This window comes from Medicago sativa, chromosome 5 (assembly GCF_051527215.1).
Source record: "Medicago sativa cultivar Bolivia chromosome 5, Bolivia_mono, whole genome shotgun sequence".
Taxonomy (NCBI): Eukaryota; Viridiplantae; Streptophyta; class Magnoliopsida; order Fabales; family Fabaceae; genus Medicago; species Medicago sativa.
The window spans coordinates 13844307-13862045 of NC_140753.1; the positions used below are offsets into that span (position 1 = coordinate 13844307).

The 17739-nt window shown below is 35.9% G+C and overlaps 1 protein-coding gene and 1 long non-coding RNA gene across 2 annotated transcripts; both read left to right on the forward strand.

Moving 5' to 3' along the window:
- Window positions 1-10782: 10782 nt before the first annotated feature.
- Window positions 10783-12081, forward strand: LOC146920286 (uncharacterized). The gene is made up of 2 exons (XM_085710717.1): window positions 10783-11715; window positions 11804-12081. The coding sequence occupies exons 1-2, from the start codon at window positions 10785-10787 to the stop codon at window positions 12064-12066; spliced, it is 1194 nt and encodes a 397-aa protein (XP_085566843.1). The 5' UTR covers window positions 10783-10784; the 3' UTR covers window positions 12067-12081.
- A 3677-nt stretch (window positions 12082-15758) lies between these two features.
- Window positions 15759-16906, forward strand: LOC146920287 (uncharacterized). Its single transcript, XR_015011718.1, has 2 exons — window positions 15759-15935; window positions 16025-16906. It is a non-coding gene; the product is annotated as an uncharacterized LOC146920287 (long non-coding RNA).
- Window positions 16907-17739: the final 833 nt, after the last annotated feature.

Below are 17739 nucleotides of genomic sequence, written 5' to 3' on the forward strand. Positions count from 1 at the left end.
GGTCTTAAAAAAGAAAACAATTTCATGAAATGAGAGGTCTGAAAAAGGAAAGATTCTAGCATGAAAGTTGATTTCACCCGTGTTGTTAAGTGCATGCATATGCAGTGGCAGAGCCAGAAAGTTTGAGAAGTGGGGGCAATATTTACATATAATTTTTTTTTAATGATATATGTAAATATTATAATTATTTTTGGGTTTGTTTTATTAGATGCCCCAAAATTAGAAAATATAGTATTTCAAAAAATACATTACCTAGAATTTTTATTAACTAGAAAAACGTATTTTTTAGGAGAGGAATACATATATTATTTATGGTCTTGGTATAAAAAATATTATTTATGACATGTTTTCACTAAAAATAAAATAAAACAAAAACCAAGGGAAGAAATGAATGGATTTGTTTTCCAGTGAATGAAACTAATGGGTAATATATGTTGTTATATTGTATTATACTTTATGAAGTTGCAATATTATATTATATATATGTGTATATTAGCATGTCATGCATATATATATATATACCTATACCATATATATTGGCACAGAGAAAATAGTGGGGGGACGTGCCTACAGACCTGGCAACGTAGCTCCTCCCATGTGCATATGCAATAATACAATCCAATTCATAGTGTTGTTATGTAAAGCACGCATTGCATTGTCATCTCAAAGCAGAGATAAATAGTCATATAAAACACTGACTGCACTGTCATCTCAAATCAGAAATAAATAGTGTTCTTATGTAAAGTACTCGCCATTTTGAACATAGAACACAAAATTTTGCCGGTATAACAAGTGGCGAGGTCTATATATGCAGTGGAATGGCATATTGTGATTCATCAAACACGCTTTACAACATAAACAAACAGTTATGGCACCACCCCAAAATGTATTTTTCATTGTCTACTGCAATGGACAAGTTTTAAGAAATGAGTTTGGTGTTTATTTTAAGAGTAACGAAAAATTTGGCTTCAACATCAGTGTGAAAAGTACCTTTGCACACTTGAAAAAAAGAATAGAAGAAAAGCTAAAATTAGGAGATAACAAAGTGGTATCTCGGATTTTCTATAGAAACCCGGCGTTTTTTTGGAGGGGGTGGAGTTCATTTCGAAGACACAAGTATTAGAGATAATGACGATGTTGTGAACATGTTTGAAGTTCATAGAAATCTTCAAGTAGCAAAGTCTATTGAGATAAATGTCATTGTTGAGGATGGTATTCAACACCACGACATTTCAACACCAATTCAAAATCCTTACACTCATGAATATCCTTACACACAAGAATATCCAACCCAACAATCAACACCAATTCAAAATCCATACACACCACAAACCCGTCGCATACCACAACCATTCGATGAATATGCACCTTCATCGTCACAACCTCCCATATATACACAACCATCATCCCAATTTCAAGACGTGCCAGACATTCAACATGAAGAAGAAGTTGGCGATGAGAGTGAAGAAGATGAGGAATTACTTAATCTTTTAGAAGGTGAGGAAGACGACGAAGACGGTCAAGACGACGATGTTTGGGCCAACATTTTGCACCCATCACAGGGGCTGATAGATCTCTGGCAAGTGCACCAAATACTATCGAAGTAGTAAAAATATCGATCCCACGAGGACTGTTTTTAACTTCAATAATTCAATTGCGTTATAAAAATAGGATATATAAAAGTTTATTTTGTTTTGCCACTAGGCAGTAGATTTGGTTTGATTTTAAGGAATCAATTAAAAGAATAAGATTTGATTAAGAAAATATGGAGAGAGATGAGATCAGGTCTTCGAATCCTCTATGTTTCCCCTAATTGGTTACTGCACCTATTATTACTAATGATTTTCTAGTTTCACGATAGTTAACAAATTAGCCCTAATCAATCCCTTGAGTTAGGACCCTCTTCTTAAACTACAGCCCCTAATTCCTTAGGTGGTCTAATAATCCTTGAAGGTTTTATGAACGTTAACCTAATATCACTAACAAACGATTATCTATTCCTAGACTAACCATGTTTATCAGAACAATTCAATTAGGTCTAAGTCGAAAGCTATGGTCAGTAGTCATTCGATCTCACAAAATCATGTTTATATTTGATCAGGATATAAAAAGCATTAAGAACAATTGAATTGAATAAAGACTAGAAATTCATTAATAAACAATAGAGTTTCACAGCAACATATGATCAATTAGGGTTACATAGGTTCATCTCCGACCTAATCTCTAAGAGATTTAACTACTCATAATTGAGTTTACAAATAGCATAATCAATGGAAGAATTAAAACATACATAAACTGGGTTAGAGATGATGAAATCCTCTCCGCTGTAGCCTTCTGGGTGTTAAAATCGCACTTTAGCTCTCCAAAATCGTAATCCTCATGTTTGAGAGTAAGTTGGGCTTAAATAGGCAACTTCTGGATCGCCCATAATCGCATTGCGATTTGCAAATCGTACCACGATGGCTTCTTTGAACCCTAATTTCCTTAAAAGCCCTTCTTGAAATCGTATCACGATTGGCTGGATCGTATTACGATCCAGCTTCTTGAAAAACATGCTCTCTGACTTCAAGAAATCGCATTGCGATTAGAGAATCGCAGTACGATTGGCTTCAATCCAGTTCTTCCAAATTTGTTGCTTTTAACTGCTCCTGGACACTTAATGTTGCTTAGAACTCTATCAAAATGTCAAAATAAGTCCTAAAAATTACGTAATGACAGCATGTCATCACAACCCCAAACTTAAACCATTCCTTGTCCTCAAGGAATTTGCTTGCAACAGTGACAAATGACAGTAAAATAACAGTTACCTGACAAAACGATAGTACCCAAAAGTTCATTCTCCTTCTAGCTAAAGATGAGCTAGTCTGACTTGTTTGCATCCACCAATTCACAACTCCTCGCATCAATTTGAAATAGGGTTCTACCAGTCGACATGCAGGTCTACATATTACCATACGCTTGAAAAGTTTCTAAATATCAATCAAAGTCAATATCATTACACACTTTTGAGGTCTTCAGGGTTATAACGGGGCTTAGGTGAAAGGTGGGATATATTTGGATAAGTAGGCTACACAAAATTTGAGTTAGGCATTCCTACGAAAGTTAAGCACAAAATTCAATCCATCATTCATTCACCTTATGAAACAACAATCAATGTAAAGGTACTAGAGAATATTTTCAACAGTAGGGACAATCGAGTTTGAAGTTACTCGGATTTTCAATGTGTTTTGTCCCTTTCTTTTCATCATTTCATTTTCATCATATATTTTTTTCCATACACCATTTTTGTGTGTATTTTGCATGACAATTTCTTTTTCTTTCATTTTTGTTCTCTTATTCTCTAGTACCCCCACCCCAAACTTAATTGGTTGCAAATTCCAATAGCAACCACAAACTTAATCTTTAGCAACATTCTACAATGCCTTAACTCAGAAAATACATTAAGGGACAAGTCCTAAAAGTCTCTAGGCTTGTAATGTAGTTTGTCACCGAACAAAAAGTTCTAATCCTACCGGCTCAAATTGGCTAAGAAATGGATAATATATAACAATTAAAATCAGGGTAGGCTTCAAAAAGGCTCACAGGACCAAACACTTTTGCCTCAGTGTGTATATGACAAAGACCAATCAATAATAGAGAAACAATGCAAGTTCTAGAAATGTAGTTGCATGGAAAACTAATCTAAATATAAGTAAATTGAAAAACAAATTTGGCAATGAACCTTATGGTTGAGATTTCTGGGAGTATGTGACTACCTAGCAACGCCGTACACTTCGCCTTTGAATCAAGTCACCCCTCCTTTAGAACTTTTGGAATACCGTTTCATCAAACAACTGTTACTAAACTGGAATAGGTCACATGAAACAAAACAAATTCATTAATAATAAACAAGTGCAGGAGCAATTACAATAGGGAAATAAGTTCAATGGACTTTGACATTAAAAAGAAAATAAAGAAAATAAATTGAAAACAAAGTAAATCTAGTGGGTTGCCTCCCACTCAGCGCTTCTTTATCGTCACTAGCTTGACTGCTAAGGATCCTCAGAGGTCCTTCAGAATGAGTGCCACCCTTCCTTTTGGTAGGTCGCCACCTAGGTATGGTTTAACTCTTTGTCCATTTACTTTGAAACTTCGATCTCCTTCAGGTGTCACTAGTTCAACAGCTCCATATGGTGACACACTTTTGACCAAGAATGGTCCAGACCATTTTGACTTGAGCTTCCCAGGAAACAGCTTCAACCTGGAATTATACAACAAAACTAGTTGTCCACAGTTAATATCCCTAGACACTAAGTTTTTGTCATGATACCTTTTTGTCCTGGCTTTATAGATGAGTGCATTTTCATACGCTCTAAGCCTCATCTCCTCAAGTTCATTAAGTTTCAAAATTCTTTTCTTACCAGCGGCTATTTGATCAAAATTTAAGGCCTTAATGGCCCAATAAGCTTTATGTTCTAGCTCGACTGGAAGATGACATGCCTTCCCATAGACTAACTGATAGGGTGAGAACCCAAGATGGGTCTTAAAGGCTGTCCTATATGCCCACAGTGCGTCATCTAATTTTCTAGACCAATCTTTCCTATTTGACGCAACTGTCTTCTCCAGAATCTGTTTCAGCTGTCGGTTTGAAACCTCTGCTTGACCACTAGTTTGTGGGTGATAGGGAGTTGCAACTTTGTGCTTAATGTTATACTTTTTGAGCACATTTTCAAGAAAATTATTGCAAAAATGCTTCCCCCCATCACTGATCAATACTCTAGGGGTTCCAAACCTAGTGAAAATATTCTTTTGAAGGAAGTTGACAACCGTTTTGGCATCATTAGCAACACATGGTATCGCTTCAACCCACTTTGTGACATAATCAACACAGACTAGAATATGGAGATAAGAGTAAGAGGAAGGGAATGGTCCCATAAAATCAATACCCCAACAATCAAATGGTTCAACTTCAATGATTCCTTTTAGGGGCATTTCATTCCTCTTTGATATGTTACCTGTCCTTTGGCATCTGTCACATCTTGTGACAAAGTCGTGGCAATCTTTGAAAAGGGTGGGCCACCAGAATCCACTTTGCAAAATTTTTGCAGCTGTTCTTTCTCCACTGTGGTGGCCTCCATAAGCTGAGCTATGGCAGTGCCACATGATACTATGTGCTTCCTCACCTGCAACACAACGTCTAATCAAACCGTCAGTACCTACCTTAAACAGATACGGGTCATCCCACAAGTAGTGGTTTGCATCTTTGAAGAACTTTTTCCTCTGAGGGTAGGTCAGATCATCAGGAACTATGTTGCCGGCCTTAAAGTTCGCCATGTCAGCAAACCAAGGTCTTTCTCCAATAGCAAACAGCTGTTCATCGGGGAACTCGGCCTTGATGGCCTTCTCCTTCTTTGTCACCTCATCATTCTCCAGCCTTGAGAGATGATCAGCTACCACGTTCTCGACTCCCTTCTTGTCACGAATTTCAAGATCAAATTCTTGCAATAATAGGATCCACCTCAACAGTCGAGGCTTTGAATCCCCTTTAGTTAAGAGATATTTGAGAGCTGCATGATCTGTAAAAACAATGACTTTGGAGCCTATTAGATAAGAACGAAATTTTTCCAATGCAAAGATTAGCGCAAGCAATTCCTTTTCAGTTGTGGAATAGTTAACTTGATTTTCATTTAAAACCTTGCTTGCATAGTAAATTGCATGAAAAAATTTGTTCTTGCGTTGGCCTAGGACTGCACCAACAGCATAATCACTTGCATCACACATAAGTTCAAAAGGTAAATCCCAATCGGGTGCAATGATTATTGGTGCAGTCACCAACTTGTTTTTAATCAAAGAAAAAGAATTTAGACATTCAGAATCAAAATTAAACTCATTTTCTTTGACCAAGAGGTTACAGAGGGGTTTGGAAATTTTAGAAAAGTCTTTTATGAACCGCCGATAGAAACCGGCATGCCCCAAGAAACTCCTCACTCCTTTAACATTGATGGGTGGAGGAAGTTTCTCTATAACCTCTATCTTGGCTTGGTCTACCTCAATGCCTTTAGCACTTATTTTATGTCCCAAAACTATACCTTCAGTTACCATAAAATGACATTTTTCCCAATTCAAAACAAGGTTAGGTTCGGTGCATCTTTTAAGTACAACATTTAAATGGAACAAGCATTGATCAAAAGACTTACCAAAAACAGAAAAGTCGTCCATAAATACCTCAATGTTCTTTTCTATCATATCAGAGAAGACGGAAAGCATGCACCTTTGAAAGGTTGCCGGCGCATTACGCAGCCCAAAGGGCATCCTTCGATAAGCAAACACACCACAAGGATTAGTGAAAGTAGTCTTAGGCATATGGTTCCAAGTTTCCAATCCCCCATCCTTGTTGTCAAGGATGTCTCCTGATGATTGTTGTTGCCTAATTTCTGTGCTTGCTTCCAGTTGCTTAACACACTCTTTCATCCCAACATCTTCAACCATTTTTTCAGACTTAACAATTTCTCCTTCCATAGGTTGAATAGGTTGAGATTCAAGAGAATGATCTTCGACTGTTTCTTCAACAACCTCAATCCGGTAACACTTGGGATTTTCATCTTGGTGCTTCATGGCCTCAAAGATATTGAAAACTACCTGCTCCTTATGGAATCTCAACATTAACTCTCCACGTTCAACATCAATCAAAGCACGACCCGTTGCAAGGAAAGGTCTTCCTAGAATGAGTGGCATTTCTTCATCTTCAGCCATGTCTAAGATCACAAAATCTGCCGGAAATACCAAGTCATTAACCTTGACTAGCACATCTTCAAGTATACCGAAAGGATAAGAGATTGACCGATCAGCTAAAGTAATGGTCATTCTTGTTGGTTTTGGTTCCCCACACTTAAGCTTCTTCATCATTGAAAGAGGCATCAGGTTTATACTTGCTCCCAAGTCACATAAAGCTCTTCCAATGTCTACCGGTCCAATTGAACAAGGGATAGTAAAAGCATCAGGATCCTTCAGCTTAGGTGGCAGCTTCTTTTGAAGAATAGCACTACAATTTTCAGAAAGTGCAATGTTCTCATCATCCTTAGGCTTCCTTCGTTTAGTCAACAAGTCTTTCATGAACTTAGCATATAACGGCATTTGATCAAGAGCTTCGCCGAAAGGAATATTCACCTGAAGTTGTAAGAAAAGTTGCATGAACTTCTTGAATTGACCTTCATCCTTTTCTTTCTTCTTCGAAAGGTGAGGGTATGGAAGCTTCACATATGATGGAATAACCTGTGGTTTGTCTCCATCCTTCAATATTTGACTCTTCGTCTTCCTCAAGATTGAATCTTCATCAATTAACTTCTCACTTTTTTCTCCCTCTATTTTTTTCTTCCTTTCGTTTTCAACTACTCCATGATCATTTTCTTTTTCAACTACACCCTCATCATTTTTTTCAACTACATCATTCTCCTCCACCTCAACTACATCATCACCCTTCTTTGGAGCTTTTGGAACTAAAGGTGTCAAAACCTTTTTGCTCCTTAATTCAATAGCATTACAAGACTCATTCTTAGGGTTGTCTTTAGTGTTACCTGAGAATCCACCTTTGTTTTGTTCAGCCAATTGCTTAGCTAATTGCCCCAGTTGAGTTTCAAGCATCTTCCTAGAAGCTTCATTGTTCTTTCTTTCAGCTTCTTGACTCTTCTTCATCTCTTCAAAGTTGCCTTGAGTCATCTTCATGAAGTTCATCATAGTTTCCTCAAGAGCTGATGGCTTCCTTTGTTGTTGTTGAGGAGGAGTGAGCATCTGAGAGTTCAAAGCATTGTTATTTGAGTAGCTTAGATTTGGATGCTTATTGATGCCTGAATTGTAGTATTGATTCTGCCTTTGATAACCTCCCATGAAGTTAGCTTCTTCACTTGATCCTTCTGGAACACATTCACCATTGGGATGTTCTTCACCACATAAGTCACATTTGATTGCAGCCACTTGCTGTTGCTTATGAGCCAAAGTGAAGCCTTGAAACTCCTTAGTTAGAGCTTCGATTTGTTTGTTCATAGCTGCTTGGTTAGCAAGGATAGCAGTTTGCTCACTTACCCCAAACACTCCTCTTTCTTTCTTCTTAGCTTCAGCCCGATACTCATTTCCAGCCATGTTCTCAATTAAAGCTTGGACTTCATGATCAGTTTTGCTCTTGAGACTACCTCCCGCGGAAGCATCTAAGAACATTCTAGTATTTGGTGTTACCCCCTCAGTGAAGATTTGGAGGTATTGTTTCTCGGTGAACTCATGATTAGGGCACCTCTTAAAAATAAAATAAAACAAAAACCAAGGGAAGAAATGAATGGATTTGTTTTCCAGTGAATGAAACTAATGGGTAATATATGTTGTTATATTGTATTATACTTTATGAAGTTGCAATATTATATTATATATATGTGTATATTAGCATGTCATGCATATATATATATATACCTATACCATATATATTGGCACAGAGAAAATAGTGGGGGGACGTGCCTACAGACCTGGCAACGTAGCTCCTCCCATGTGCATATGCAATAATACAATCCAATTCATAGTGTTGTTATGTAAAGCACGCATTGCATTGTCATCTCAAAGCAGAGATAAATAGTCATATAAAACACTGACTGCACTGTCATCTCAAATCAGAAATAAATAGTGTTCTTATGTAAAGTACTCGCCATTTTGAACATAGAACACAAAATTTTGCCGGTATAACAAGTGGCGAGGTCTATATATGCAGTGGAATGGCATATTGTGATTCATCAAACACGCTTTACAACATAAACAAACAGTTATGGCACCACCCCAAAATGTATTTTTCATTGTCTACTGCAATGGACAAGTTTTAAGAAATGAGTTTGGTGTTTATTTTAAGAGTAACGAAAAATTTGGCTTCAACATCAGTGTGAAAAGTACCTTTGCACACTTGAAAAAAAGAATAGAAGAAAAGCTAAAATTAGGAGATAACAAAGTGGTATCTCGGATTTTCTATAGAAACCCGGCGTTTTTTTGGAGGGGGTGGAGTTCATTTCGAAGACACAAGTATTAGAGATAATGACGATGTTGTGAACATGTTTGAAGTTCATAGAAATCTTCAAGTAGCAAAGTCTATTGAGATAAATGTCATTGTTGAGGATGGTATTCAACACCACGACATTTCAACACCAATTCAAAATCCTTACACTCATGAATATCCTTACACACAAGAATATCCAACCCAACAATCAACACCAATTCAAAATCCATACACACCACAAACCCGTCGCATACCACAACCATTCGATGAATATGCACCTTCATCGTCACAACCTCCCATATATACACAACCATCATCCCAATTTCAAGACGTGCCAGACATTCAACATGAAGAAGAAGTTGGCGATGAGAGTGAAGAAGATGAGGAATTACTTAATCTTTTAGAAGGTGAGGAAGACGACGAAGACGGTCAAGACGACGATGTTTGGGCCAACATTTTGCACCCATCACAGGGGCTGATAGATCTCTGGCAAGTGCACCAAATACTATCGAAGTAGTAAAAATATCGATCCCACGAGGACTGTTTTTAACTTCAATAATTCAATTGCGTTATAAAAATAGGATATATAAAAGTTTATTTTGTTTTGCCACTAGGCAGTAGATTTGGTTTGATTTTAAGGAATCAATTAAAAGAATAAGATTTGATTAAGAAAATATGGAGAGAGATGAGATCAGGTCTTCGAATCCTCTATGTTTCCCCTAATTGGTTACTGCACCTATTATTACTAATGATTTTCTAGTTTCACGATAGTTAACAAATTAGCCCTAATCAATCCCTTGAGTTAGGACCCTCTTCTTAAACTACAGCCCCTAATTCCTTAGGTGGTCTAATAATCCTTGAAGGTTTTATGAACGTTAACCTAATATCACTAACAAACGATTATCTATTCCTAGACTAACCATGTTTATCAGAACAATTCAATTAGGTCTAAGTCGAAAGCTATGGTCAGTAGTCATTCGATCTCACAAAATCATGTTTATATTTGATCAGGATATAAAAAGCATTAAGAACAATTGAATTGAATAAAGACTAGAAATTCATTAATAAACAATAGAGTTTCACAGCAACATATGATCAATTAGGGTTACATAGGTTCATCTCCGACCTAATCTCTAAGAGATTTAACTACTCATAATTGAGTTTACAAATAGCATAATCAATGGAAGAATTAAAACATACATAAACTGGGTTAGAGATGATGAAATCCTCTCCGCTGTAGCCTTCTGGGTGTTAAAATCGCACTTTAGCTCTCCAAAATCGTAATCCTCATGTTTGAGAGTAAGTTGGGCTTAAATAGGCAACTTCTGGATCGCCCATAATCGCATTGCGATTTGCAAATCGTACCACGATGGCTTCTTTGAACCCTAATTTCCTTAAAAGCCCTTCTTGAAATCGTATCACGATTGGCTGGATCGTATTACGATCCAGCTTCTTGAAAAACATGCTCTCTGACTTCAAGAAATCGCATTGCGATTAGAGAATCGCAGTACGATTGGCTTCAATCCAGTTCTTCCAAATTTGTTGCTTTTAACTGCTCCTGGACACTTAATGTTGCTTAGAACTCTATCAAAATGTCAAAATAAGTCCTAAAAATTACGTAATGACAGCATGTCATCAGGGGCAACAAGAACCCACTCATATTAGAGAAGCATATTGTCCTCCACTCCACATGCGTGACCTTGATATGGATGTTATTGACAGACACATGGACAGGGAAGGCGTAATCCCACTTCCAGTTGATGGGGGTATTGAAGAAGGAATGCAGTTTCACAACAAAGAAGATTGTGTGGTCGCGATCAGACATTATCACGTCAAACAATCACTAGATTATGACGTAAAGAAATCTGATCAAACGAGGTATGTCATTAGATGTACCAATTCAGCGTGTATATTTAGATTGCGAGCATCCTTTAGTAAAAGAAGTGGGAAATGGAAGATTGTCACTCTGGTTGGGCCGCACAACTGCGCATCATCTTTAATGTCACAGGATCACCGCAAGCTTGACTATAACGTCATTTGCGAGAACATCAAGTCACTTGTGCATAAGGATGCATCGATTAAGCCTAGTATGATTATTGCACATATTCGAGAAAGGTTTAATTACACAATCACATACAGAAAGGCATGGATGGCAAAGAACAAGGCGATCGAGTCTATTTACGGGAATTGGGAGAAATCTTTTGAAGAACTTCCACAATGGTTAATGGTCATGAAAAACTCAAATCCAGGAACCATCGTAGACTTGAAAACTATACCGAACCCAGATGGGACCACAAAGTTCCACCGTCTCTTTTGGGCTTTCCATCCTTGCATCGAAGGTTTTAAATTTTGCAAACCAGTTATCCACGTTGATGGGACGTGGTTGTACGGCAAGTACAGAGGGACATTGTTGTTGGCAGTTGCACAAGATGGAAACAACAAGACAATTCCAATCGCCTTTGCGTTGGTTGAAGGTGAGACAAAGGAGGGATGGGGTTTTTTTTTAAGAAATTTAAGAAACCACGTCACACCAGGACGAGATGTTTGTGTGATCTCTGATAGACATGAATCTATAAAAAGTGCATTCAATAACCCAGAAAATGGCTGGCACGGGAGTGGATCAACTCATGTGTTCTGCATTCGGCACATCCAACAGAATTTTGTCAGGGCGATCAAGGATCGAGAACTTAAGGATAAAGTTTCAAATATGGGTACAAACATGAAACATTTTTATTTTTTAGCATTTCATATGATATTAATTACTTAATATATTTGAATATTTTCTTTCAAACAATGCAGGGCATGCCATGAACATACCCTTGTTCGAATACTATCGTAATGAAATTCGAGAGGCAAACAAAGAGGCATTAGCTTGGCTCGACAATATACCCAAAGAAAAATGGACTCAGGCACATGACGGGGGTCGACGATGGGGTCATATGACAACTAATATTGTCGAGTCATGGAACAACATTTATAAGGGAGTTCGCAACCTCCCTATCACAGCTCTTGTCCAATCAACCTACTATAGGTTGGCGTGTCTATTTGCCAATAGAGCATAGAAGGAGTATGCAAGGGTAGGTTCTGGTGATCCATTCACGGATCATTGTATGAAGGAGATTCAAGAATCTGTGATTAAGTCCAACACTCACCAAGTTGATCAATTCGACAGACAAAGGTATACTTTCTCTGTCCGTGAAACAATCAATTATAGGGAGGGAAGACCGATGGGAACATTCAAGGCAGACCTACAGGCAGGGTGGTGTGATTGTGGAAAATTTCAGGCTTTACATTTGCCTTGTTCTCATGTTATAGCTGCGTGTTCTAGTTTTCGTCATGATTATCGAACCCTTATACCAGCTGTGTTTACAAATGAGAGTGAATACGCAATCTATAACACAAGGTTCGAAGTAGTCCAAGACAAAAGTTATTGGCCCCCGCATGAAGGTCCAAAGCTTTGCCACGATCCAACCATGCGAAGATTAAAGAAAGGTCGTCCAAACAGTACTCGCATCTTGACTGAAATGGATGTTGTGGAAAAAGCACCGAGAAAATGTGGACTGTGTTCCAAGACCGGTCATATTCGCAGAAATTGTCCAACTGTTAATCACCAGTAGTTAATTTTCTTCGTAATGTATTTTATTCCAAATTATCTTAATTAATATAATTATTATTAAAATTAAAAATATTTATATTAATTTCATTAAACAATAATACACAACGTTTGCATTATATTCTTTCAAAAACAAAATTAAACTAAAATGGCGCCATTTTATATATTAAACACAATGCTGCTCTTTAAAACAACCATGGAAAAAGATCACAAAAACATGTTCGCATTTTTTTTAAAAAAAATGGCCTTTGCTTGCTCGCCATTTCAAAGGGCAAGCAAAAAAAAAATACTAAAAAGAAAACAACAATGGCATGTTCGCCATTTCATATGAGCAAGCAAAAAAAAATACTAAAAAAAAACAACAATATGGCATGCTCGCCATTTGATATGTTGAACATGGAAAAAAAAATTAAATATACATGCTCGCCAAATGAAATTACAAACACACAGAAAAGTCAGAGAAAGTCTGAGAAAGCCTGCAAGCTTGCAGAGGATGGTTGAAAAAATGTGATGCTCGCCATTTCAAATGAAGAACAAGGGCATTTACAACAATAATTTTCAACTAGGGGCAGATATATCATTTTTTTTGTGATAGGGGCAGAAAAAAAAAATTTCAAAAATGCATGAGGCTTTACCACCGAACCAGTGCAGCGCAACTATCTATTTATTATCTTTATTGATATATAATGAATTTTGTTTTGGTCTTATATATAAAAAAAAATATTATGGGCCCCAAAAATTGGGAGGCCCAGTGGCATAGCCCAGTCTCGACGGGCTGTGGGCCGGCCCTGCTCCTCTCACTATCACATGAAAAAACCCTCTCTCATACACGCACATCATCAGCACCTACAGATATCAAACGTACACATGTTAAAAAAGGGAAACTATATAAAGGGAAATGATAACAGATGCTCTTGGAATACATGTTAAAAAATCCAAAGAAGAAACTTTGTCTTGGAAATTATGCATTCAATGCATTAAAACTTTAAAAAGTAATTTTTTTACATAAAATTTATCAATTATTTATACTCCCTCCGTCCCAAATTGTATGTCGTCTTAGGGAAAAAAATTTGTCCAACATTATATGTCGCTTTACAATACCAATGTAACATTAATGTCACTTTTCCTATTATAACCTTATCTATTTTATCTTTCCCATATTATTTATTAAGAACAATTTTGTAAAACATCTCATAATATCTCTTTTCCACACAATATTAATTGCATTTCTTAATATGTGTGAAATGCCCAAAACGTCATACAATTTGGGACGGAGGGAATATTTTTTAATCTTTAACAAATGTTTAAGAACACTTGTTGGCAAGACCCTTCCTTAAAAATAAGGAAAGATTTTAAAGAGTTATTTTCATTGTTTCTCAAAATCCATCATTCCTAACTAACATTTTATTCATTCTCTTCACAACGACTCATTTTGAAAACCCATTTTCTCCTTATTAACAAATGTGTCTGATATGGACCTTTAAAAAATGTTTCAAAATATATCTTTATCATTTTTAATAAAAATAAATTTTATAATAATAAAAAATTGGTGAACAAAAATACAATTTTATTTAAATTTACTAAAAATAGTACAAATGTACAATCTGGACCAGATTCATATTTAAACTACCCTTTAAAAGTAACACAAATTTTATAAAATGAAAATTGAAACTATTTTTCAAAAAGTAAAGAAACCTTAATTTTGGTAACATTTTAAAATTTCACAGGTCACCGTTGAAAATTATGACGCATATCCAGCTTAAATTTATGAATACATACACTGTATTATGATCAATGTTGTGTGATGTGATAATCAATAATACAATGTAGGATCCTGCTAACCGGTGTCCCCGGGGCACTGGTTAAGCATACCATAAAAATGAATTATTACCATAAAAGGAAACTGTTTTTGACTTTATTATAAATTAATTACACAATTTCAATGTATTAACTACTATATAATTTCCTTTTTAATATCTTTAACCAATGCTCCAGGGGCACCAGTTAGCATTTCCCTACAATGTATTATGATCCTTCAAATAAATACAATGAATTAGTATGAACAATGTGATATAAGTTAATTTAATTTTGAAGATTGTAGAAATATCTACTTATCAAATGCTAGGAAATCTTTATCCAGTTGGTAATAAATCGCACGGTATTTACGATTTGTCCTAACAAATCTAATGCCAAACGATATGTACATTGAATATCATTTTAACTTTTAAAAAATATTCTGATAAAATAATAAAATAAATAAAAAACTTTACTAAAATACATTTATTCTAAAAATAAAAAAAAAAAACTTTACTAAAATACATGATACCGATTCCGCCATCTTTTTTTACCTAAAAATCAAAGACAAAATCATATTACATTAATCATCGTCTAACATCATCAACCATCATAAATAGACCACTAAAACACACACATAACACAAACCCAAACACAATCTTCCATTGTCTTTTTTCTTCATATTTGTTTTCATTTTCAACATGCAGAACCCTAACCCTTCCAAGAATTCAACCCCCACCAACAACAAGTCCCCTCAAGACCCTCCCTCTGATGATGAATCCCCCAAAGAAACCAACCCAACTACCCTTCAGAGTTCTTTAAGTACGGAGGAAGATGATGTCCTGAAAACCGCTCTTGAAGTCTTGGTGGAGTTCAGAGCTCGTGAGAATGGGAAGCTGGCAGCTGATGGAGAAGGTGGAAGTGATGGTCCAGCTATGAAGAGGAGGAAGAGTAATATTTGTGAAGTGAAGGATGTATCCCCACATTGTCATAGATGCAAACATGTGTTTCCCACTTGGGCTGCTGTGATGAAGCATTTGCAAGAACACTATTTATGTTGTCATCCTACACTACAAGAAAGCTTGAGTATTCCGACCAAAAATTTCCGAGGAACAATGGTTTCTCGCTGAAATTAAGGATTTCCGAGGAACTTTTTCCTCGGTATGTCCATGTCAGAATCTCTGCTCCTCCTACCTGCAAAGTCAGTGTGGCTCACTTTTCCAAGTTAAATACCGAGGAAAATGTTCCTCGGAAAACATTTCCTCGAAAAACATGTTGTCATTATCAAATTCTTTTCAAAGCGTGTAACAAGGATTTTGATATATTTGGGAGCACATTCCTCTCTGTCTCACTCTGTCTCTCTCTCTCTCTCTCTCAAGGTTAGATCTAGCGCTTCTCACTCACTCACAGAACCAAACTCGGCAATTTTCCTTCTCACAATTGAAGAACTCTCACCAAATCCTCCTTTACAGTAACCAAAGCTGGGTCACACAACCATTGAAGAACTCAATCAAATATTCAAAGGTATTCTCATCCTTTTGTTGTATGATTTGGTGATTAGGGTTTATAATCTTTGAAATATTTTTAGTGATTCTTCTCAAATCTTTCAATAGAAGCTAAAAAGAATCAAACTGAGTTGCTGGACTGTTTTTGGACAGTTTCCTTTGCTTGTTCTTGCTGGACTGTTTTCTTGTGGCTATTGGTTCGCTTGTTTGAGTGACAGTGGTTCCTTTGGCTTTTTAGCAGGTTTTTATAGGTTGTACTTTTTCTGGTTCGGCTGTATGTTGTTTTGTTGCAGGATTATTCTGTACTTCGGATTTTGTATTTGTAGGCATCAATTCTCTTTTGAAACGTCTAATTAAGAAGAATGTAAACTCATGTCTATCTTTGGCTCACTATTCTTTCTTTCTGTTTAAGAAGAATGAATGAAAACTCATGAAAAAGTTAACCAGGTCATGTCTATCTTTGGCTCACTATTCTTTCTTTCTGTTTTATATAATGTTAATGTTTAATTTATTAAAGAATTAAATTTGACGTGAAGAAAATATTTTCACATACAAACTAGCTAATTTTCAAAAAAATAAAATAAAAATAAATACAAACTAGCTATTTGGAGTATAAGCCAAGCTTTTGTTCGCAATGTTATTGTAATTAGCTTCATACACTTGATTCAATATTGAAATTGAAGTTGTGATTAACTTGCTTTTTTTTTTTATCAACTATATGTATTGTTGAATTGAGCTTTAATGTAACTTGTACTCTCATTTAGCCTTTTTTCTAGGATTACTATTTATTTTGAAATGCATATGTGTGCTACTGCTATTTTGAAATTCGAAATTTAAAATTTGACGCTTTTTTGAAATTTGGAATTTTAAAATATTTGGCTCTTCTTTAGAAATTTGAAATTTAAAAACAGGCACTTTTTGAAATTTAAAATTTTGAAACAGGAAAATAATTATAATTTTATTCTTTTTTTAAATATAATACATTCCGAGGACAAAGTTCCTCGGAAATGCTAGTCACTTCTATGTCAGCCACAACAGGAGCGCCAGTCTGGTGTCAGCCGTCACATCTTAATTCCGAGGACATATTTCCTCGGAAACAAAAGTTCCTCGGAAATTTCCTCGGTATTTGGATTGCAACCAACTATTTTTCCAGGACATGAGTTCCTCGGAAAAAGTTGGTATTCCGAGGAGATTTGGACGATTTCCGAGGAATTTTGTGCCTCGGAATGTCAGTGCTTTCTTGTGGTGCTAATGGTTTTTCACCACCTCCTGGTTTTTATGCACTTCCGTCCACATCAACAGCTATCCCACCTCAACCTGATCAATATGAGGGTAAAACTAAAACCTAATTTCCTAACTCAAAGCTATTTATTGTCATGTTTTTTTCTCACACTATAATTTTTAGGTCAACACTCCAATGACCTAGGGTTTTATTGGCTATATATCATGTCCAAGATTCAATTAAATTATGTTATGTAATTTTTTTTTCATTTAATTATTTTGATTTCAAAGTACTTGTGTATAGAACATTCATAAAATATTGCACCATACACAAAAACATATATATGTTCAATTTGAGTGTTGCTTAATTTTATGAGATGTAATTCATGTAGGCATCTAAATATATCTTTAATTTTTTTTTAATAACTTATTGGTTTTTAATTTAACAATATTTTTTTCCTTTGTCGAACTAATGATTTTACAATGAAGAAATTATAATTATAATTTTGAATGTTTTTCTTTTGTTACTAGGTGATGATGAAAGCTAGCCAATGGAGATAGAGGACTCCTCTGATGCTGCATCTGAGTCTAATGAAGGCAAA